Genomic DNA, 23,831 nt, shown 5'->3' with positions numbered 1-23,831 from the left:
GGTTCGGTAGGTCTTCACGTGTGTCCTTAGTGCGCCACTTCCGCTCTACTCGGCAGCTTCAGCGGCAGCCAGATAAAGGATTTCGGAAAAAACTCTCGTCAGTGCTAAACAACTTGCAACTGTGGCTGACTCCTGCTTCTGGCTTTGCCCCTGACTCTGACTCAGTGTATGTGTATGTGTGTGTGTCTGTCTCCGCCTCTGCCTCTGGCTTGTAAACATGCAAAAATTGACAATTTAGGTCCCACAACAAAGGAACGAGACAGCAGGGAGCAGGGAGCAGCCGGCAGACGGCAGTCAGGAGTCATAACGAGGACGAGGTGACAAAGAACGAGCGAAAATCTCAGCCCAGAAAAACGAGCCCGCGGGGAGGCGGCAATTCGGCACAGCAGGGACGGGACCCAAAATGGCAGGTTCCCCTTTATAGGGCTGCCTATGTTGCTTCTTGTGGCACGCAGTTTGTGGCATATTTCGACAGAGCACCACAACGGCTCAAACAAATTTAATTTTCTTTCTTTTCGTATTGACATTCCCAAAAAAAAAGAAAAGCAGAACTCCCTTCGGTAGCGAAGGCCTGTAAGTACAGGCGAGCGAATAAATACTACCACTGCAGTGGGTCCAAAAAATGTTTAAATTCCGAATAAATGTTGAGAGTTTGCTTAACAGGAAATTGGGAAAGTATTAAAACGAAAACACACACACTTTTTCATTCAGTTAATGGATAGTTTGTTTTCCTGGCTGCCGAAAGTGTGCGGATTTATTTAATTAATGCAACACGTTGAATTGATTTGCATCTGTGGCATGAACAATACTTTAATGGGGAGTCTAGTTTCCTTCAATAAATGCGGATTGAATGGACTGGAGAGTACAGTTGTCCGCAGCATGGAAGTGTGCATTTGTGTGCATGGCAGTTCGTTCTCCTTCACTAATTGAGCCTCCACTTCCACCACTAAGAGTGGCATTGAATGCAGAGTACAGGGATGTCCGTAGTGGCAGTGGCTACCTACCAATCGGGTCACAGTGGTGGTCGTACGCAAATGTGGTCACACTGCTTGAGTAGAGTGCGAGCAATAACTGTAATTCACTCGCCTCAAGCGCCACTTGCAGCAAATGACAGTTTGAAATGGTCTGCCCGAGAAAGGGGCGGCGGGGATGGGGCCATGCTGGGTAGCAGGGAGACAGCTGCAAGTGTCACTTTGAAGAGAGGACAGAGAGTTTCAGTAAACATTTTTCTGTTGACAGTTTTAATGATATCCAGAGACTGTGCTGTGTGCCCCACAGACCAAACACACATAAGAGCACTAAAAGGAAATAATACATTTTTCACATAGCAATCCAATTTTCATACTTTTGACGTCAGTGAAAACGTGAGCAGGCAATAAGGTGGGGAGGGGGCTGTCAAGCCATCCTCCGCATTGTTATGACAAGCTGAAATAATTTTGATTGACATTTGGGCAGAGGGCAAAGCAGCTGAAGGGGAAGGGGCATGGGGCGTAGGGCAGGCTAATGGAAAATTAATTGTTGCTAAGTAAAATGTGAGCATCGTCCAGAAGAGTGTCCCAGCCTCGTCCTGGATCCAGGGCCAACAGCAAAGTGTAGAAGCGGAGGGTCGAGCAAGTGCAATTGGTGGAGGTGAAAAATGACTGAAGCTTCTATGGCCTGTCTTGTCGTGTCCTGTGTCTTGTGTCTGGGCCTGCTCTGTTCTGTTCTGTTCTTTCCTGTCGCCCGCTGCTTTCCACTTCGCCAAGACGTTTGCTCTGGCTGTCCTTGCCAAAGGACATTAGCAGCATGTTGCTTTCGCACTATTTTCCTCGCCTTTGTTTGCTCGCCTGCCCGTAAGCGGATTATGCACTTTAAATTATTTGCCAGCCACTTTGTCGGAGACACACCATCCTTGCGTCGTAGGACTCTTCACTGTCCGTCCGCCAGTCTTCCTGAACTCCATCTTCATCTGTACACTGTACAAATCCGACGCGAATTGACGCGTTAAAGCTTATGAAGCATGACCAAACAGAACCAAACAAAATTTGAATGTCTCCGCAGAGTGGCCCGAAGTGGCAGCCAAAACACGGGCATGGCTAAATGCTAGCCCAGCGGAGACCCTTGGAAATTTATTCAGCATTCATCAACACTCGGGGCCAGAAAGAAGGGCAACAAATTCACAGATTAGTAAACAAGTGAATCGAGGTCGGTGCAGCGGGTCCAATGCCACTGATTAGGGTTTCTAGGGATGAACGATTCGATGGAGGTGGCACAATACACTACTGAGGAGTCTGAGAAGTAAAGATCGCCCAGCTTAGCCCCTGCCAAAGACACATATGTACAGTCAGGCAGAAGCTCATGTCTCTGGCATGGATTGAAGCAGGTGACAGCTGTCACTTTAACTGACATTTCATAATATCAACTTGGGCATTGACAGGCTGAGCTCCATATGCCGAGTATTTTGGGTACCATGCGAGTGACGCACATGCCATGAAGGAAGAGAAATTCCAAACAATAGGTGGACGGAACTGACGCACACTCAGCAGCGAGTAGCAGCTGCTAACATTAGCAGCCAGGACGTAGGGAGTCCCACCTTCTCACATACCCCACTACCTTCCGGTGGGACTGCTCGGCGCTAACAAGCTCAGAACTTTTCAATGGAATTCAATTTGCTTCTCCTTGACCACTGCTGGCCACATTGTTGGACATAATTTGGAATATTTTATGGCCGCTTAGCGTTGGCAAATGGCCCCCCTTGAGCCCTTGAGTTGTGGCAATCTGCGTTGCACTTTAGTAGGGAACTTGACTCTAATGCCTCACTTTTTCGAGTAGCGAAAATTAGAGATTCCTTTTGCTACATCGCAGCGTGGGATGGTTCCCTCGATAAGCACCGATTTGAGATGGGAAGGACTGGGGCATCGCCCCTACACGTTCAGCATCAGCACAAATGCCATTAGACCGTAATGTGACTGTTGAAATCTTTTGCATATTCCTCCAGACAGGCAGACAGCAGACAGCAGGCCAGCCAAGCCCAGGCCCTTGTCGAGAGGGAAACTGACGTTTAGTGTCAGCCATAACTCTGACAGGCAGCCAGTCGAATGTACATTTACAGCAAATTGAATTTCCATGATTTATTCGAGAGTTTGGGTTGGCTGCTGTGGGTGGGTGTGGGAGCTCTGCTCTTTGTTTGCGGCTACCCAGAAGGATTTGCTGGAAAAAGTCGAGGTCGGAATGGTCGGGTCCTCGTTCTTGTTCAGTTCTGTCTGTTGCTGCCTTATGAGCACTCCACGTCCACTCATTGACATTTTCAGGCTATCCATCTCCTTTGTGCGACTGTCAACGGCTGTTCTTTTACACGTTCATTCAATATCCTTTGACGAACAAAAGCCAAAGTCCACACAGAGGACAAATATATTGTATTAATTGATTGGAGGAAATCCCTTTCTGCTGCTCCCCTCCCCCCCGGCTCGTTCTGCTATCATATGGGAATCATATTTATCCATGGCTGTCCTGTGTGCATGCCAGGGACTCTGCAGCTGCAGTTGCACTTGAATAATGCATTGGCCAATTAATTTGATTTTCTGTTTATAAGCATACATCATTCATGGGCAAGTTATCAGCCGAACCACAGCCGTTGATTCCCATTCCCCCGCACCTGGCATAATCCGAGTGAAATGTTGAGCATTTCCTTGAGACACCGCAAGCCCACTTCGATATGTTGCACTGAAGAAATAAAATAAATATTTGCCATGCAATGTCAACGTCAACTGTGCCGCTGCTGCTGCTGCTTCTGATGATGATGGTTCTGATGGATGGATGGTAAGCCCCTTATACAAATATTAAGCTTGTGCAGCGCACAAAAGAAAATCCCATCAAAATATACGAGTAAGTATGAAGAGCGACATGTCAGACATAATAAAAATACGAGCACACTTCCAAGGCAGTACTCTCGTAAAGGAGGTACACTGTCCGCTGACCTTAACAAAGGATGGAAAGCCTGCAAGGATTAGCCTCCAACTTACGAGTAGAGGCAGTCCGCTGGAGAAGCAGACAAAAAATGGATTAAAAACCAAGAGCAACATATGGGGGAGGCTGGCTCCGCCCACTGATAGGGAAATGGTACAATAGAGCAAAAAGAACGAGAGAGTGAATGTAGAGTCGAGAAAACCAGGCCTATCGGGCTGTGAACATTCCATATGCCTGAATGCCTCCGACCTGCATTGTTCCAATGTCGGTTGTGGGTTGGCTTACCATTGAACCATTCAACCATCCTCCTCACAGCCTTTCCCAGAACCCAACTCTTTCATCCCTGTATCTCTGCTCTCCCTTTACGAGTACTGTGTCAACGCACAAAACGACAAATATTCTGCACTTCCGCTGATAATTTTTTGGGATGTCCGGAGCAGGGAACAGCTCTTTAAACAGAGCTCCACCGTACATCAGTGAACCGAACATCACCGCGCAGCATCGTACCGCACGATGGTTACCATTATGATAATGGTACCCGAAATTTTCATTGAATTTTCAGTCAAACATTATAATTAGCCATCAATTTTCATTAGAATAATTGCATTAATGGTGAGCTTTATGATTGGCGGCGTCGTTATAGGACAGGACCCTCAAACCGAATCGCAGGAAAGCTTTAAGCTTCGGATAAGCGAATGCTGGCCTTGCAATTCTGCAAGCTGTTTGAACAGCCGAAGGAGAGGGGCCACCAGGAGGGATTAAAAAAGAATGTGGCAACAGGATGGAACACGCCAGTGCACAAACAGACCACAGAACACATGTATACAACGTTTTGTAGAAGGAACATGACCACAAAGCCCTGAAATTTATGATGATGGAAGAGGAGGAACGATTCGGTGCGGTGCGGTGCGGTGCGGTGGGATGCCTCCAGGCAGGATTCGAGATGATGGGGATGACAATGATTGCTGCATGTGCAATGTGTAGTTATGGCCACTACCACTAACAGCTATACCGACAAAAGCTACAACAGACATGCCCGCACCCTTACCCTCACCCGTATTGCTACTGCTTGCTCTTGGAAAAAAGTGCCAGTTGGTAAACGCATGGAAAAAATTGAAACTTCTGCAGGGAATAGTGAATGGGAAAATTAAGGGCTTGCTGTTTCACGATACGTTTTACACCGACCGTTTTAGGGATCACAGCCCTATAGGTTCTTTGGGCGAGTTCCTGGTTATCTTTATTGTATGCTTGTGGTCGGAGCTAAACTTAGCTCCAACAGCGCTCCGAAATGCAGCAGCAGCCAAAAGCTCAGATCAAAGGCAGTGCGATTAAAGCTAACGATTTGTTGCGCAGAGCGCAAGCTTTAGAGCGAGAGATCTAATAGAGCGATAAGTAATTACAACCAATAGCAAAAACAAATAATTATGTGGGCTCGATGACATGTAATGCAAATATAATTTAAGAAGTTATATTGGGACAACAACCCAATTTTTAAATGTTTAGATTTATTGCACAGTATGTAATAGTACAGCATGTGGCTTGGCTAATAGCTGAAAAGTATTTTGAGCATGTGTATGTTGTATATCTGTTTTTAAATACATTTGTTGTAGATAGTATATGAGAGTAAGATCAAAACGATGTCAGTTGAAGACTAGTTCACAGTTAATTCAAAGGGGAGGCAGGCCAAACAATAACCGTGTCCGCAATGAAGGTGAATCTAAGAAAGAAAAGCGAGAGCTCAAAAGAGTGGGAGAGAGCTGGCCGAGATGAGGAGAAATAAATAACGGCACAGCCAAGGCAACCCTGCGCAAGCATATGCAACAGTGGTACAGTAGAGTGGGCAGTACAATGTACTGTATAATACCACTGGCAATAAGCGGAAGCTCATTTGAATGCTCTTATCGAGCGGCATGTCCCGACAAAAGCTACATCCTTAGTTGCTTGAGGATTTCGCTCGATTTAGAGGCGCGATTTTGTTCTGCAGCATAAAACCTGTCGTGTAACTATTCCTAAAAAAAATCTTAACTGGATCGCTGTGAATAAAAGGGAAAGAAGGGGAAAGAGCAGAAGCAAGCTGCAAAAACAATTAAAATTTCGAGAGATAGAAGGAATGGAATATTTTCCTATGTTTGTACATATGTATGTACATACATACATACATATGTATGTATGTCCCCTATGTGTACGTCTGCCTGACTCAGCACTCTGCCGGTCCACGTCCCCGCACCAACATCGTTGACATGTTGCTGTATGAAGCGGGTTGGGGCTGTGTCAATAGCATCAGGTTTACGTCTCCGGCATGGGTAATATTTTCGTCCCAGCTACCCTCTTGCTCTCCTGCTCCCTTTAACGCTGTTATCAGGCAGCGCCAAGCACACGTAAAGTTCAGTTACGACAAGCGAAAGGCAGTGCGATTGAGCGCCAGGTCCTGATGCGCATTTTGATGAAGATTGGCAAATGCTGGTGACATAATGTGGAAGAGGAAGCTACCTTGGGGAATGCCTAGAAGTATGTACATATTTTCAACAAAGAAAGGCTTCGAGCTTTGATGGCGAAAATTCAGATACCCTACCTAAAGATCGAAACTTTTTTACACAAAGTCTTTTCAATTGATTCTTGGAACGAATAGCTGCTAGCTGCTTGATATAAGTTAGTTTCAATACTTTTCTGGCACATAGATTTAATGTTATATTTATATTTAAGGGAACATTAAAGATAAAGTACAAACCTGTACAAATTTGATCCCTTTTTCTGTGTGGCAAAAACCTGTCTTTCTAAATGATATTACCCTTCTGCAGAGGTAGTGCCAGGAATTCTCGACAGTAGTCAAGTATTTTTTTGAGAATTCGTGTTCGCTCAGAAGTATGCAATATTCCCAACTGAATATTCAAGCTTTAAGTACGAATATCGTAGTAGCGAAGCAGCTAAGAGCTAAGAGCTAGATAATGGCCATTGATGGAGATGGAATGAATCCTAAACAGGAATAACTAGAATTTCATTTGACTGGCAACACCGAAACATTGTCTGCCCCAGGGCTACCGTCAGATAAGCGGACACCGACAGTGGACAGGGGACATGGGTCAGGGGACAGCACAGCACAGCACTGCACGCAGCAGAAAAGAGAAGTTTATGAAAATAACTCTAGCTCGTATCTGCCAGATACATACACATGCACATGCACATGTACATGTAGATGTACATACATATGTACATACACAGAGGCAACGCACCTCTCATGCAGGAAAATTCCACTTTCAGCTTGCAGTTTTCACAATTTGCAAATGCAGATGTGTCGGTAGGTGTCCGTGGGTGGGGCAGACATAAGCCGTGCTAATGTCTGTCAGCGGCAAGCCGCACGCAGCCTGGGAAACAGATACAAATTTGGTTAGTACTGCTAGAGACGGGGGAGTGGCGTTACCGGCACGAAGAGAAAATCTCGCTGTATATTTGGCATCATTTTTGAGCAAGGAAGTGGCATTGGTGGTCTGCCCGTCCAGAATTGGAAGTAGAAGCAACATCTGCCCCAAATCGCTTGAAAATTAGATGCGGTGCAATTTTGTCTGGATCTGTGGCTATACCAGAGAGGAGAACTTTTTCGTTTGCCGCTGACCCAGGGTAACTTTCACTACTCTTTCGTTGTCTCTGCGTTTTGGCTCTCTGGGGGATCGGGGAATCTCCATTTAAACACATCGCAGTGCTTTATGTGGCAAGTGCTGCACCGTTATGTCGGTTTATAAATCCAAATTGGAAAACTTTCCATTCGGCACAGTGCAAAAAAAGGAAAAGAAACGGCAAGTTAACTATTTATGATTGCACTTCAGCTCTGTGCAGGCAGCTTAAAACTTTTCCCCCAAGCTAGCGTCGTATTTAAAACTTGCGTCTATCTCTGAATGGAGAAATGGATGGATGAATGGATGGTTGGTCTGAGTAATGAAAACACTACTTGAATGCATTTGAGCTGAAACAAAAGAGTGTGGCACGGCGCTTTAAACCTTTAACATCACCCATTCGTGTGCCCCATCCACACCCCAGGGTAATGTCAATTTTCCTCCCCTCTCCGACCGTGTTGCATGCCACTTAGAAGGCGGGCAATATTTTATGTTGGGGCGAGAACCTCAATGCGTTGCGGTTTTGCAGCCAACGACCACACTCCCGGTACCGCCCCTCCACTCCACTCACAGCCCCCGGCTCCGTTTACAGTGACACTCAAATTCCAATAAATAACTTATGCCCCCCCCTTATGCATCGTATGTATCGGTGGCTGCGACAACTGTCAGATGGGGGATGGTGTGAAGGGAAGGGATCTGTGGTTAACGGGAAAACTAACTACAAGCACCCGGTCCTGCCACGACTCCACCTGAGTGTCCCCTGTCTTCCCCATGCTCGTTCCCGTGGCAATTTAATTGTCTCAATATTTCCACGCGACTCATTTCGGGATTGAGTTGGCGCGATGGAATGCGGTGCGGATGGTGGATGTCGGAGGGCCGTGTTGCAGTTGTTGCACGCTGCATGTTTGCCCCGCGACCACACAACTATGCGAGCTGGAATCCAGGTGGCACGGCGACAGGCAGGCTCCCTTTTGAGCGGCTTTGCGGTTGTCGCTGCTGCGGCTGTTGTGTGTTTTCCAGCTTGAATTTGTAGGCAGCGGGAAGAAAGTTTGTATCGCAATTCTATGCCCTCATCCCACCCACCCCGATGATCTGGACATGACCTCCTTCCAACTGCTCTGGCAAACAGAACCCATTCCCGGATGCTAGGCCGTTAATCACATTACTTATTGCCAGGCTTTGGGTAATTTTATGGACATTATCAGCAGGACAACATGCACAGGTCATTAATAGCTGGCGACTGGCAATTGGGGATGAGAATGGCAGCTCGAAGCTCCACTGTTGCCCCTGTCTCCACACGGGTTCATTGAGTCTTATGTCAAATGTCTCAGTCCCCAACACGCAAAACGAGGAAGAATCGAGTCGGTCTGCCACTTAGCCGCTCAACGGAGCTCCTGCTCGTGGGCACGGACCTGGCTGCGGAGGAGTATCCGGAAAAAGTGAATTTGTTGCGCAATCGCAAGGAGCAGGATGGCAGCCGTGGCAGCTCGCGGGCCCAGAGCTCCTCCAAGCTGCAGCTGCTGCCAGCAGATGAGGACGGCGATGTGGATGCGGGCCTGAATCTCAATCCACGTAGAACTATCGATGTATATGACTCGGCAATGGATTTTGTCAGGCAGGTGAGAGTCGGTGGAAGCCGTTTTTTGATTCAGACCTGCTCTGCTGCTGTACTTTGTTTGTTTTTGGAAACAAAGGACCCGCCACAGCTGCCCGACCTAGACGTGGCTTTGCATAATTTTCGGGGCACACTCGTGGATCCATTAATTACACACACACACGTGTCTTCGTTTGACATCACAGTGGGGGCTACACGTTAGGAAAATTAACACGATTGTTGCTCATTTCCCGCAATTTCGTATAATTATTCGCTTTTTTCTGTGGAATTACAGGGTGTGTTTGCCTTTGAGTGCTCTCTCTTAACATTTAATTAATTCCCAACTCCTTTAATCTTTGCAGGTGAGTCCCGTTGAAGTTTCCCAATCATTTTCAAGAGGGTAGACACACCCTCTCTCGAGTGTCTGTTCATTGAGCCCCTGTATCGGACGAGAAGCGTAAGAAAAACAAGCAAAGCAGAGAGAAAACAATCAAGGTAACGCTCCCCTAAGCATAATTCACACCAAAAATAATTACCCAAAAGAAAACAGAACAGAAGACGGAGAAAGTCTCACAGAAACCGCCACAAAAGTCAGGGCGGAGTCGGGTTTCCCTGAGACAGAGAACAGGCGTATAATCAAATTTACAAAGGCTCAACCTCATTCTGATCCACATCCACGGCTAGTGTGTGTCGGTGTGTGTATGTGTGTGTGTGTGTGTTTGTGTTTGTGGAGTCTCGAGGCGTCTCGGCTCCACCGTGGAGCACGTTGTAGCAAATGGCCCTGAAAAAGTCACGGCAGCGACAGAGAGGGGATACTACGAATACGACAGGGCGGCCAGAGAGGATGGCTGTGGCCCGATATACTTCTCGCTCAATTGGCTGTGAGAATAGCTCGACATCACTCACTGACAATCGACTTAAAGTTAAAGCACGACGAAACGCAGAGCCGAAGGAGCATCAGGGCGGAATCTGGGCCAGGAGTAGGAGAGTCTGCAATTAACGCGGCTTTTCAATTACTTTGGGTCCACTAGAAAGGCGTAGCGGGGTACAGGAAATGCTGAATTAGTGAGAGCTAAATGCAACAAAGGGGAGGGAGGGAGCAGGAAACGGAAGTAAATGGCATAGTTGGGGCCGAAGAAAAAATGTGGCACATTAAAAAGTTTTTCGATTATTTTGTAGTTATTTCAGTGCGCGAGCAGAACGAAAGTTTCTGCTGGCTTCTCGATTTACTTTCCATGGCTCTGCTTGCTGCCCTGATGAATGGTGTGCTAATGAGGGGCAGCAGCTGCAGGAGGCGTACATGGATAGATGAGGTGCAAGTTAAACTGCTATAACCTTTCCGAGAATATTATTATCTTGAGAAGGTACGGAATGAAGCCTTTGCTTTACTTACACTTTTGGGTGCTTAACTTTTTGCGCAGATATCCACTCCATGCAATATATCCTTTTGCTACTGCATGTTACAGCCGGCTTACATCTATCTTCGGCCCTCAAAGTTGCTCTTCTCACAGGAAGGGCTGCTTACTTATAGAATAGGGAAAAAAGTCATCGGCTCCACGCTATTGATTATTTCCATAAGTTGCTTCGCCAGCTGGGGTTTTCTTCGTGTTGTAAGATGCAGAACCAACCGCCGCCGCCCAGTGACACTTTGCCTTCCGCTCCAATCTCCCACTCCACTGTGGCACAATCGAATGAACATCAATATTGATTTCGGTGCAGCCAGGCGAGGCTTTTGTTTAACTACGCCCCAGCCGTGCACCGTGCTCCGTGCACCGTGTGGCGGGTGTCCGTCTTTAAATCAACACTTTTCTCGGGTCGATGGGTTTTGCTTTTTCGCCTGCCACCACCATCCACTACTGGTGGGCGGAAGGTTCTGCCGGTCCTTTCGCTGGCATATTACTTTTTGCGGCTTTTCCGCCATGCTTGCCTAATGGAGGACTTGTGGACTCCTTGGTACTTGGTAGGTCGCTCATGGGGCACTTAACGGCTTTCATTGGATTGGATGAATGGCTGAGACGTGGGAACGAACTTTATGGAGTTGCAAACTTGTTCTAGATGATGTAAGTGGCTGGAAATTACTGCATGCAGTAGCGCCCCTTAACTCTACTTTCTTTCCGCATTCTTTTGGGGTGCAGCCGAGTGCATTGCACGCCTCCTTCTTCATCTCTGAGGAAGAGCAAGTGGATTGGTACGGTCTGGTCTATGTGTATGGAAATTGATTTTCCAACTCTTCCCATACCTGCGATGCATTGACCTGGATTTGTATTTGCAGAATGGCTCGCATCTTCTCTGTTTCCACTGGATGCACTTTCCCAGCACAAAATTAGCCAATCGGGGTGAAAATTGTTGCAAACAAACAGAGAAATGTCTTTGTTTCGGCGGGGATTAGTTTAATAATTAATAAGTATCTATAGTTTATCCAATCTATAGCAATCGTGTGGCAATCGCAATTCATTTCGATTTTATAGCTTAACAAATACTGTGCTCCATAATTTATCATCCACAAAAGCCGGAGGCATAGCTAGTAGGCAGGGAGACTGCACCACATTATTTATTCCACGCACCCTCTCCGCATTCGGGCCACCGAGTTCATGCCGCGGAGATCATTTTGCCCAACTAATTATGCGGCTTCTGCTGACAAAATGTTTATAAATTTAATAACTATTCGTGCCACTCTTTCTGCCACGGATTATGCATTTATTGAGCGGCCGACACGTTTTCTGCATTAATAATGTCCGCTTCGCTTGTTTGAAACAATTAAAATTAAATAATCAACAGAGTCGGGCTATGGTCGAGTGGCTCTACATTGAAATACCCTGATATTCAGTGCAGGATACTCTTTGCACACACAAATACACACCATTCTCTTTTTTTCAGCATTTGCGCGTGTCGAGTCGAAGATGATCTAGGCTAATCTATAGAAATAGATTTGTACATATGTTCATATATAGACATAAAAAAGCCTTGAGCTGTAAAGGTGAAAATATTACAAGTGGGTATAATTCTACTCTTACTTGTTCAAAGAGATCAATATGCATACAGAATGCTGATGTACCTTATTGGTTCAGAAAGCCCTTTGTAATGGGTATAATGAATTGGCGAGTTGTGGTCAATGAATAGAAATTGCCCTCGGCCCTATCCGCAGAACATTTTCTGAGGATTAAGGTGGTAGAGATCGGAAATAAAAATGGACAGGAATAGAATTGCACTATCATTATCTCTGTCGCTTTGGCAGTCGCTCTTCGGTGTCGCTGATTGCATTCCCATTGGGCAAACAAAAACAGAATGCTCTCTGGTTGCGCGGCTGTGAATGCAATTAAAACTCTCGCCGTGTGAATGCATTGTTTTCACCTTTTTCCGCTGTTGATTTTGCTAATTGAAAAATGAAATTAAATGGGCCAGCGGCAGGATGTGCCGGATGTCCCCGGCACCTGCCGTCCAGAATGGGCATTATTGATTGCAGGGCAGGCCAAAGGCAGTGCGAACATATCTGAGGCACCCGCTTTGATAAACTCAACAAATTAGTTGCCATGGGTGCTGTGTTATGCTGGCAAATCATTCGAGCAACGAGACTCATGCAGTTTTAATGAGATTTCCCTTTCAAAGCAACAGCCCAGCCCCGTGGGCATTCTACATGCTGCCTGCACTTTCAACCAGGTGAGATTTATGTGCCGAATGAATTAAGTTAAGTGAACAGCAGGAAACGTCTTGGGAAGAGGCCATTTGTTTCGGATTGGAGCGAAATGGAACCGGAATAGAAATGGTATTGCTCGGGGTCAACAGAAAGAGCATATACCAGATTCTGTTCCTGTCTTCGTTCCTTTAACAACTTTGCAATGAATATTTTTCAGACCAAGGAAAACTTTGCTATTGTGCATTTTCCCTTTTCGGCTAAAACAATTTCCATTATTATTTCTATATTCTTTTTTTTTGGACGCCACTTTTCCGGCAATTGTGCGCGCATTATTTTCATTTTGCAATAACTTTTCAACTCAGTTCAGACGAAAATAAGTAAAATACGGCAAACTTTACGTCCCGTTTCGTACACTCCTGTCCATGTCCCTGGGGAACCTCCACGAAGCGTACCCATACCCAACCCATCCCAGAGTACCTTCACAACTTTGCAATGGAGTTGTTGCGCTTCTTGCAGTGGCACACAAATTTACTGCCGCATTGCCTGTCTTTTGTCGCTGCCAAAGTTATGTTTTTTCCCCTCCTCAATTGTTATTATTTTGTTGGTTATTTTTCAACTTTTTGCAATGGGGAAAGCCAGAAATTGGTGTTGCATAAATTATGTGGAAAATTGCGTGGTGTGGTGCGTCAGAGGTTCAACTATGGTTCCACCACCCCATTGTCAACAATCGCCAATGAAAGGGGTTTCAATAACATCGACTGGTGGTGGCTTTTCTATTTTTTTCGACTAATTGAAGCCTGAATCATTCGGGTCGAGTGCCTTCCCTTCGTTCTATTTCATTCACATACATATGTGAACTTTTTAAGCTATGGGCTAGTAGCATCAGTCAATTAGAGTTTTATTAAAGAGCAAAGGATGCAGAGAAGTCCCTTGTCCACGCACCTTTGATCGGATGAATGCAATTTAATTGAATAATGCACACGAAAGGATGAATCCGAAAGTGCTTCGCCAGAAAACCACAAATGGAATGAGCCACTTTGAATCTGCGGGAGGGAAACAACAAAAAATGAACAGAGAAAGAAAATGAAGGAACCAGAACTCAATTCACAATGTTCTTGCACAGGACTCTTTAGGTCTCGAATGGACACGTAACTGGATGTTAAAATGCGACAAACCGCAAGGAAAAAGGAAAACGGAACAGGGAAAACCAAGAGGACAGAGTGAGGTAGTGGGACAGAGGGAGCACTGTGGCTACGGAGGGACAGTGAAAAGTGAAATAAAATAAAAGCATAATTCATTGCAAGTGAAGGAAAATTTCGTTGAGATTCTGGACCCTTAACGAGCGCATTCAACAGATCGACAGGATGTGGGCGAGTGGGTTGGTAGGATAGTGGGCGTGGCCAGCCGTTGTCTGCGGTCAGAGGCGTGGCCATTAAGTGTGCATGAATTTCCATTGAAAAAATGGCCCCACATCTCCGATAATTGCATATGGGAGAAAGGGTCTGGGAGGCGGACAAAGGGACCTGTACGGGCAGTCAATTATATGTAAATTATCTGTCCCTGCCGCACATAAATTCCGTGGCAGTGTGCTGCTGCAGCAATTGGGATGACAGTTTCCAATTTAATTTCCCCCCTACGAGCCACCGATTAAGCCGGAGCCATATGTTGCCTCATATTTATTATACGATAATTTTTCCATATTTACGCTCCCTATTTTCGGTTTCACGCATTGTATTCTGGCATTGATAAAAATTGTTCGACTGCTTATTGCACAATTTTCCGAACGTTTTGATTGTGGATTGTAACTTATACGCGGATGCATCGGATAGCCCCCCGCAAACACAAATACATTCATAAATATATTTGCAAAACAATAAGCTATCGGAATTTTTCTATATTCCCCCCATTGTCTGTCTCTGAACTTGAAAATGTTTTTCAGTGAATTACATTTGGTGTCTGGCTAAATTTTCTTGATATGCCACCAGCGATGAGATGCACTTCCCCCCATTATCTCTCATTGTCTGTGGGATGTAATTACTCTAATGGGAGAGTTTCGGCCTCTGGACCGAGCTTAGTAGGGGAGGGCACAACAGCGGCACAGTTGCGACAGCTGCTGTCACACCAAAGTGTCACACATTCCAAAAAACAAATCAAAAACTAAAACTACAGCCAAAACTTCAACCAAAACGCCCCAATCTCCGCCAGTGGTGCTGAGAGGCAAATAAATTTGAAGGCAACAATTTTCGGGAACACTAACGCCCATCACCCCCAGTTGTAACTCCGACATAATGAAGCTTGCAACAGACAACAGACAAAACATAGAAAGAGTGCAACTTTTTCCGTCTGAATTTCCATTTTTTCACTCAACTTCTTTCGTCTCTTGCGCTCCACAAAAACGGAAAAAATTGACAATTTGCATCTCTCCCCTGCCGTCGCGCCGGAGGCCATAAATACACACACAGATCATTGGATACGCAATAACAGAAGAGAGTGGAGGTGGAGTCTGGCTGGTTCGCAGTAGCAGCAGTTTCCAATCATAGTTATCAAGTTTTTAAGTGGTCGCGCCCAGGCTTAAAGCTCTCTGGAATGCATCAATTCGGGGTGTATTCATGTGACAAGAGCTAGATCGGAGACTTTGTAAGCCAGACACTGCAGCAAAAACCCCGACTTAGAGAATCGAATTTCAACGATGCTCCCATACCCAGACCCAGCAAGGGTATGTTCTATTCTTGAAAATGTATTTACTACACAAATTACATAATTATTCGTACATATACATATATGTATGTATATATAAAATATTTGTATGTATCCAGGTCATCCACAATTTGTACAAATTCTGCTCAGACAGATAGCTACCGAAAACAGGGATGACTTTCGTATGGAAACAAGCAGATCAGTTAATAAAAATACTGAATATTATCAGGAAATCAACAGATGGTATTTAGGTGGGCACGAGTAAAATATATGAATATCTTGTCATTCGCTAGCAAACCTTCTGGCACAACCAAAATGGAGGGAGATTATACAATCGAAATGTAGGCTTTGGAATTCGTTCTCACTTGCATTCGACTTAAGAAAGAGTCCATAAGAAATTGAATTTTAGTGGAGGTATTTTATAGTTCGAAGAGTTCCTTAAAAGCGTTGTCTTACTTGTTTAGGGTAGGTTAAAAGTATGGTCGGGTGGGAAACCGCTCCCCACTTTCATTTATATGCAATGCCTGGCCTTGTCGTCGTCGTCGTCCTCGAAGGCGTCTGTGCATGCCGGGAATGCGACCCCAGGACAAGACGAGACAAGGCACCGCCTCCATCGCCGTTACCCGTTCTTCTGAATGTCTGCCATTTTTATCTCGTTGCGGCTCCCGAGTGTCAAAGTGGAGACTTCTCCAACAGCTTCCAACTCCTTCGCATGCTGCTGCAGGCGTTGTAAACTATTATAATGGTCCTCCATTCCGCCATTTCTTTTCTTGTGCCACTGCATCCCCTGCTACAAGTGTTGTATAGAAATTTGTTTGTTTTGTTATTGCTTGCAACATGAGGCTACACACACACATACACACATCGGCGGAGACAACGCCTTCTGCAAGTAACTGATCCATTCAGGATTTATTCGTTTCCATTACTGTGACTGCCGTCCTACACACCGTTCCCCCGTCTTCTTAGACGGGAGTGCATCCCTGTATGGTTCTCAGCTTCTGGCTTTCATGTCTGGGTCCAGGGACGTTCATATGTAAATGCAACACCCAGCACTGGGAATCCAATTCGATCAGATCGAATGCAATCCATTATTGCGTCTCCCGCCCTGTGTTTGTACTTCCTCTGCATCCTTCGTTGGATACAAAGTTAAGTGCTTGCCCCGTTCGTGCCTCGAACGGTCTGCCAAGTGTGATTATGACATTGTGAAAGTAATTGGAGCCTAGCGAACGAAGAACCCGCTGAAATTCAATGTAATGCGGAGTGCTCTGCTATTTATTATGGCACGCTGAAAATTCAAGCAAAAGGTGGACACAAAATTGCTACTCCATCCAGAAAACTGAAGAGGAAGTTGCATGTAATTGCCCCTGCCAGGTGGGAGGACGAGGACGGTCACTTCGGCTCTTAAAAAGCTTTTCGTTTCGGGGCCAAAAGTGACAGCCTGCCTATTTTTAAGGGTTCCATTAAGGCTCGGCTGGACTGGGCTCTCACGAAATCCGGCTGCGAGCTGGAGCTGGCAGCCGACCACGGAGCCAGCAGCTAGATTGGATTGCAAATCAAATGCGGCGCATTTGTTTGGCTTGGCTCGGCTCGGCTCGCCTTTACTCGACTAGGGTTGCAGATTGATTCGGGGCCTAACGAGGACCTGTAGTTAAAGCTCGCTTTAACCTTTCAACCTTCCAACGTCAACTCGAGTTACATTTAATAGTGCAGAAAATGTTAAAGATCCCACGGCCAGGCCACAGCCAGCCTGCACTCAAAGCCTGGGGCATAAACATCGTGTCCAGGGGAAGCCATTAGGGTAAGCAGCTTACAAGCCATAAACTATGCTCTCAAGTGGCAAGAGGAATGTGGCGGCAGGGGCGCCCACTGAACACTGAATACTGTTGTCATTCGGCTCGGCAAATTCCTAAAGTTCTAAAAGAAATTTGATTATTACCGATTTCCGTTGATAGTCTGGCGTTATTGGCTTCCAGATCGCATCTGACCTTGGTTTTTGTGCCTTGTGTGATTATGTGTATCCAAGCTCTGACTGGGGAAGGTTATTCGGTTGAAATTGAAGTACAATAACATACGATGTATGAGCTCTCCCTGGCTAGGGCTTCTCTTAGAAAACTTGCAGACAAGAACTCCCAGAAGAACATTTCAGGTTCCAATAATGGAGAGTGCAGCCAAGCCTTTGTCGAATTTCTGTGATGAAAATCGCGATGGATTGGCGGCTGAATCGATAGCAAGTCGTTAGTGGAACCTTTAGATATAAGTCCTTTTTGCATGCTATCAGATTCTGCATTTTCTGGAGCTCCCTCGTTTTAAGAGGAATGTCATACCTCATTTGCATATTTTGATGGTTTGACATCTTTAACGAGACTATTTGCTCATCATTAGCGGATCCGCTTGTGCCTCGTTCTGGAGTATTGAACGGCGAATAAGAATTCAACATTTTTTCGCACCTCTTCATTCTCTTTCCCCAAATTCCCACTCCTCTGTCGCTGTGAGTGCCCTCTTGAGCTTGTCATTTCCTTTCTCTTCCCCTCTACACATCCGGCCAGCTCGTTAGAATTTTACTTTTCCGTGGGAGTTGGTTTTTCCAGCTCTGGCTTCAGTTTCAGCTCCATGAGACATTTGCTACGCAAACATAATAATGGTCTGCACAGGCCCCTCCACTCGGGCTAACGGCAAGAATAATGGCTGCACTTGCTCTCCATTTTTGATGGCTATGGAGACCAACCGCCCGTTAAGTAACGCAGCATTTACGTGGCACGAAAACGCCCTGAAACCCAGCTCCGCATCCAACCCAGCTTTGCATCGCCATCTGCGTCGTCTGCCCCAGCTTGAGCGATGGCATTTGGATGATGAATGCGTCTCGTCTAGTGGTCAGATTTATATTTGTAGCTTTACACTCGAGCGAGGAGGATGCAAAGCCACAGTTTAGCCAACCATAGCAATGGCATGCGAAATAATAGCTGAGTTGTACCCTACTCAATTGCCTAAAACGTTTAAAAATAATGGTTGGCCATTTTTTCAGTCAGTTGCCCATAAATTGGACAAAACGTGACTGATTTTAGTTAACGAGTCGGATCTTGAGCTATTCCTTGGGCTTCCGAAAGGTAGTTTATTCATTTTATGAATCCGGGTTCTTTGTTTAATCACAACTTGGTGTATACTTGGCTCTGATTTTTGTGAATAATTCTTAACCGGGCTAAAACTGTATTAAATGGTTTGAAATGTTTTGCAGTTGAATGTTCCTCAATTGTTATTCAAATCACGTTATCTGAGGTGTTGTGTCCTAGGGGTTGTACGGGCATAAAGACAATCGGAGCAGTGTCCAAGCAACAGTTTGCGGGGGGAACGGCTGACTGGTCAGAACTGGGCACCATGCAAACCGAACCGCACTAATGCGACAGATTCGAAATTGAATGAAGCTGCTAAGCAGCCAGTCCTGGTCGAAAGCCCCAAATCGTTGCCTGTCACTCGTTCGGCTGTGCAAAGGGGCAACCAAGTGTGATTTTTGGGATAACAGAACGAATTTCAGCAATTCCTGTCCAGCAAAACGGACCCTAGACTCTGCACCCTGCTGCCTGACCCTGGCCCAGCAGCAAATAAACAATTGCAATCTGAGTACTCGCTTGATTGCAATTACTGTGATAGAAAATGCATGACAATTGTCGATGGACATTGACTGAGGACCGACCCCACGAAACAGGATGCAGGACAGACGGGCTGTGTGGCCATGTGGGCTCAGCGTGGGCGTCAGCTTAAAGCTTCAATTGCTTTAATGGAGAGCTTATCCATCCTGCTCAGATCATTATGCCCATGAAATATTCATGCCAATTTGACGCCATTCACACCGCAAGATGTGGCTACGTCTGCAAAGTGCCACAGAGGAGGACGAGCAACGAGGCGGTGGCACTTCGAATCGAAACAGTTGCATGAGGTAGCGGGAGTGGGCGGAACGGTGAAGTGCCTTGGCCCAAATCGAACGCTAATTTTAAATTTTTTGTACGACCTGAAAACTTGTTTAGTTTCATATTCTTTGCTGACCCGAAGTATACCGAGAACGTAAGCAGCTTACGTAAACTTTTCATCAAGGTTTTCTCTACTATTAAGCACAATTGTTCCAGCACAATCTGCTCCCTTCCCTGTGATGACCAGGTAATTGATGCCGGAAATTGTTGCAGCTATCTTTTGAAAGCATCCTTTTTGGCTGCAACTGTTCGCCCATCCCAAGAAAACAGCGTAAATAAATAATAACTCGAAGTCAATGCCAATTGTTTTTGTGCGGTGCAAGTGCCACCCACACCCACACCCACAACGAATTGGGCGCCTCTGTTGCTGTGCACACGGCATTGTTGCCTCTGGAGAGCCACAATTGCGGAGGGGAGGGAACTGTCAAGACAACGGCTGTCAGGGTGGCGTCATTAGTCAACGCTGTTTTCCACCAAAGTACAAACGGAAACGGGAAAGGTTCGCCGACAAAAGCTTACCCGAAACACAGACGCTCAGACAATAAGGCACCAAGGTAGCAGGCGACTGAAAGGCAGAGAAGTGTAAGAGCTGCCAATGTTGAAGGTGAAGTAAAAGACTTGATTAGCGTAATTAAAATTTGCTTAAACTATTTTCGCGCTCAAAGAAGTCCGTCACAGCCGCAAAGACTCCTTTCACTTGGCCTGGCCCATGTCTTGTGGCATCAATTAGCGAAGCTGATTCTTTCTTTGGCTGATTCGTTTTTTTTACAACCTTCCTCCAGTCGCCTTTAGATAATCTCATGGTTACGTAATCGTGATTTACTTAGTCACGGGACTTAGTCTGAGGCGATTAAAAGACGAAAAGAAACGAATGCGAGCTTTAGCGGCTTCAAACCCTAAGCAAATCTTTCCTGAAGCAGGTATCGGCATTGTAATCGGTGGCTATATGTACAATGTATAGTATACATATGTACATATGTAGATACATATATGATAAAATCATGCGATTTTTATCTATATTATTTTAAAAATAAATAAAAAATAAAATGTTTAAGATACAGAATCTATATATTTCATTGACCAGATTTTTCCCAGCTCTGCCTTGCAAACAACTAATCATAACCACAATTCCCTCAACTACTAGTCAATAATTGTTAACGATCATTTGTGTTGTTTGGTAATATTCCCAAACATATCTAAGGGGTGCTAATGGAGAAGCGAATCGAGAAAATCTCACACATTTTTACCGCACATACTATGCGGCTCCGATTAGACTGAACTCGGCTCATTTGCATATGCTAATTGAAGATCAGCGATTGGGGATACAATGAACAACAGCACTTTCCCAAAAATAATGGACAGCCAATTAAAGGTTTGTTACGATCGCCGAAGATCGGGATAGATAGTTGTGCAGCAATGTAATTGAGTAATTATTGGTGGCGAAACAATTGTAAATGAAACCGCCACACCGACCCCCTACTTTTGGGTGTTTTACATAAATATACATACATATGTACATGCATATGCATGTGCATTATCATCTGAACTTGACCCATACACACACGCATGCACAAAATGCAAGCTTGCTGGAATTCAATTTGAAGGCACGTCCGTCTCTCCTACAGTGCAGGCTGCACTCTTCGGGTCGCAAAAAATAATTAAAAATGGTAATGGTAGCTAAGAAGAACGTTGAATGCGGTGTCTTGCACCCGGGCATGACGCGGTTTTTGCATATACTTATATCCTTAGGCATTCTCACCTGACACTCGCGATCGATTCATAAATTGTAAAATATTTCGTCAATGACAGTGTAAAACCAGAGTTAGTTGAGTGTTCTTTTGAATTATTGATCTTGTTTTACCATTCAAATGGAAAAAATGGTACTGGAAGTTGTCAGATGTCAATACTCAATATTACAATGTATCTAGCATTTGCCACTTAAAAACGCTAGATCGTGTGGGAAAATAGCTAAATTGGCAACACTGCTCTCCTCTCTCTATTTGTCACTCTCTTGCTCTAAGAACCAAACAAGCTTTTGCGCGCAACAGCACATTTTGTGCTGTCCAATACCCCTCTCTCATATTGTCAGTGCTGCCAACAAGAATAGTTTTGATTTTTCTTATGCAGCATACAATTAATAAAGTAAATGAACATGCAAAGGAAAAAGAAGCTAAACAAATTAACAAAAAATGCTTTATGTATAAAACTTAAGAAAATTTTAAAAAGTGGACGAGAACTTGCACTTTACAAAATTTCAGACATAGCGCTAAAAAGGCTTAAATAGCACCACTGATGTCTCTCACTGTTGACTGTTGATCGGAATTTCGCTCTCTGCCGCTGTACACGTTGCCTCCGATCCACATTCGTCATTGTTTTCTGTTTTCTGTTTTCTGTTTTCTGTCCGCTCGTACAGAACAAATTATTGAGGAATTAATAAGGAAAAGTAATCAAAAGAACAATAAAGTAAAAAGTCTGTGTAAAGTCAGGCCCATGTGATACCATACAATTGAATCTCCTACCCGTTCCGCTTCGAAAACAACAATTGTCGCGTGAGTTTGAAAGAAAGTGCTGCTGGCAGCGCCGCTCTCTTGACGCGTCTCTCTCTGTCTCACGGGAACTGTTTTTGCTACTATGTATTTGTTGTTGTTGCTGCTGTGCCGTGATTGTCGATTCTCGCAGTTTCATTTATCTTTGCCTCTGTTTTTCTACCTGTGTACAGCCAGCCGTCTGCGTTTGAGTTTCTGTCCGTCTCCATCTCCAATTGTCTTTTATCGCTCCGCGCCTACCACACATTCGCATTTCAAACATCAATTCATTTGCCCAACAACCTTACAAGTTTTTGTCGAGAAGTATTTGTTTAGTCGGGTTCTAGGTGGCACCGACGCTACACCGGGAAATTCTCAAGTCTCAAGCATCTCTTACAGTTCAATATCGAACTGATATTACGATCGGAGATCTTATTCCAACGTACATACCAAGTGAAAGTGTGCCAGTGCTAGTGCCAGTGCCTGTGCAAAAATATAGATCAGCAACGAAAGCAAACCAATAAATCAATTGCAGCAGGCCGCCACTGCTCTCTCTTGCTGTCTGCCAAACATCGGGTTTCTAACAAGAAGAAAAAACTTGATTCGAATTCCCCAGAAATTCACCGTCTGAAATTCCCTCTGGTCCAGTTCGTAAGGAAGCATTCTTGTTGGCGAATTTTCTATTCAACTGTTGATCAAAGAAGTGCCGGTCGAATCATCAAAAGCTTTATTCATCTGTCAATGACCCACGTCGTCTGATTGCGACTCGATATTTTCCTTATCAATGTGCCTGATTTGATCTGTCACCTTTCGTTGTTTGGTTTGCTTTTGTTGCGATTGATGACACTCTGTGATAACTGTCCGTGGAAATTAGATAAGGAACTGTCTTTTCTCTCTTTCTCAGTCACTCTGGAAGAATAAGTTCGATTGGCGCTACTCCTGTTCCAGTGCACGTATGAAGAGATAGTTACTTCGTATTTTGAAACCAGATAAATTTTAATATTCATGTTGGCGTTCCGTGCGTGATCAAAAAGATAATTGGACAAGCCACTAAATCTAATCGCCAGCGCAAGCCGAATCGATTGGCGTTCCGTTAGACATCCACTAAATGTAGAGTGAGAGCGGGTCCGAACGGACGGCATCCATCCCCTCCTCTCACGCTAATGATAAGAACTCGCCCCAGAGTCGTCGTTTCTGTTCTACCAAAATGATAGTCATCAATGCCTTTGACGTAAGTGGTTTCCACACAGAAATTCCCCTACCTACCTCATATTCATATCTCATATGTTTGTATGTTGTTTGGTTCCTCTTTTTATACCCGGTACTCGAAGAGTAAATAGGGTATATTGTATTTGTGCGGATAACGGTTGTATGTAACGCACAGAAGGAAACGTTTCCGACCCCATAAAGTATATATATTCTTGATCAGCATCAATAGCCGAGTCGATTGAGCCATGTCTGTCTGTCCGTCCGTCTTGTTTGTCGGCTAGTTCTCAGAGACTATAAGAGCTACAGCCACCAAATTTTGGCACCAGACTGCTGTATGCTCACACTGAAACCAGTGTATTTCAAAAATTAGCCCCGCCTCCTTCCGCCCCCGCAAAAGGGCGAAAAACTTCCCAAATCTACAATTTTGAAGATAACAGAAAACTAACTATGCAACATTCCGTAGGGAATGACCATATCTATCAGATCACCAAATTGGGATCCGATTGGATCATTATTATAGCCACAATGAAGAAATTAATTTGCAGTGGCCAAACCCACCCCGTCCCGCAGCATTCACACTCTGCTTCACGCTGTTTATGGCCTCTCCCCCTGACACGTCTCTGCCTCTGCCGCGACTCTGCAGTGTGTGTCTATAGG

The 23,831-nt window shown here is 45.1% G+C and overlaps 1 protein-coding gene across 4 annotated transcripts in view; it reads left to right on the top strand.

Moving 5' to 3' along the window:
* LOC117892902 (calcium-transporting ATPase type 2C member 1) overlaps positions 1 to 23,831 on the top strand; it is a 41,979-nt gene that overhangs the window by 5,933 nt on the left and 12,215 nt on the right. The window contains exon 1 of one of the 4 annotated variants that reach the window (XM_034799202.1): positions 8,889 to 9,172. The exons of 1 other annotated variant lie outside the window; for it this stretch is intronic. In XM_034799202.1, coding sequence (XP_034655093.1) covers positions 9,155 to 9,172 — 18 coding nt within the window. In that variant the 5' untranslated portion in view covers positions 8,889 to 9,154. Of the gene's footprint in view, positions 1 to 8,888; positions 9,173 to 21,855; positions 21,990 to 22,924; positions 23,197 to 23,831 lie in introns of those variants that run through there. 2 more of the 4 variants (XM_034799206.1, XM_034799204.1) reach the window with 2 other exon arrangements.

This window comes from Drosophila subobscura, chromosome J (assembly GCF_008121235.1).
Source record: "Drosophila subobscura isolate 14011-0131.10 chromosome J, UCBerk_Dsub_1.0, whole genome shotgun sequence".
Classification (NCBI taxonomy): Eukaryota; Metazoa; Arthropoda; class Insecta; order Diptera; family Drosophilidae; genus Drosophila; species Drosophila subobscura.
The sequence above is the reverse complement of the archived record's forward strand: the minus strand, read 5'-3'. Positions and strand labels throughout refer to the sequence as shown.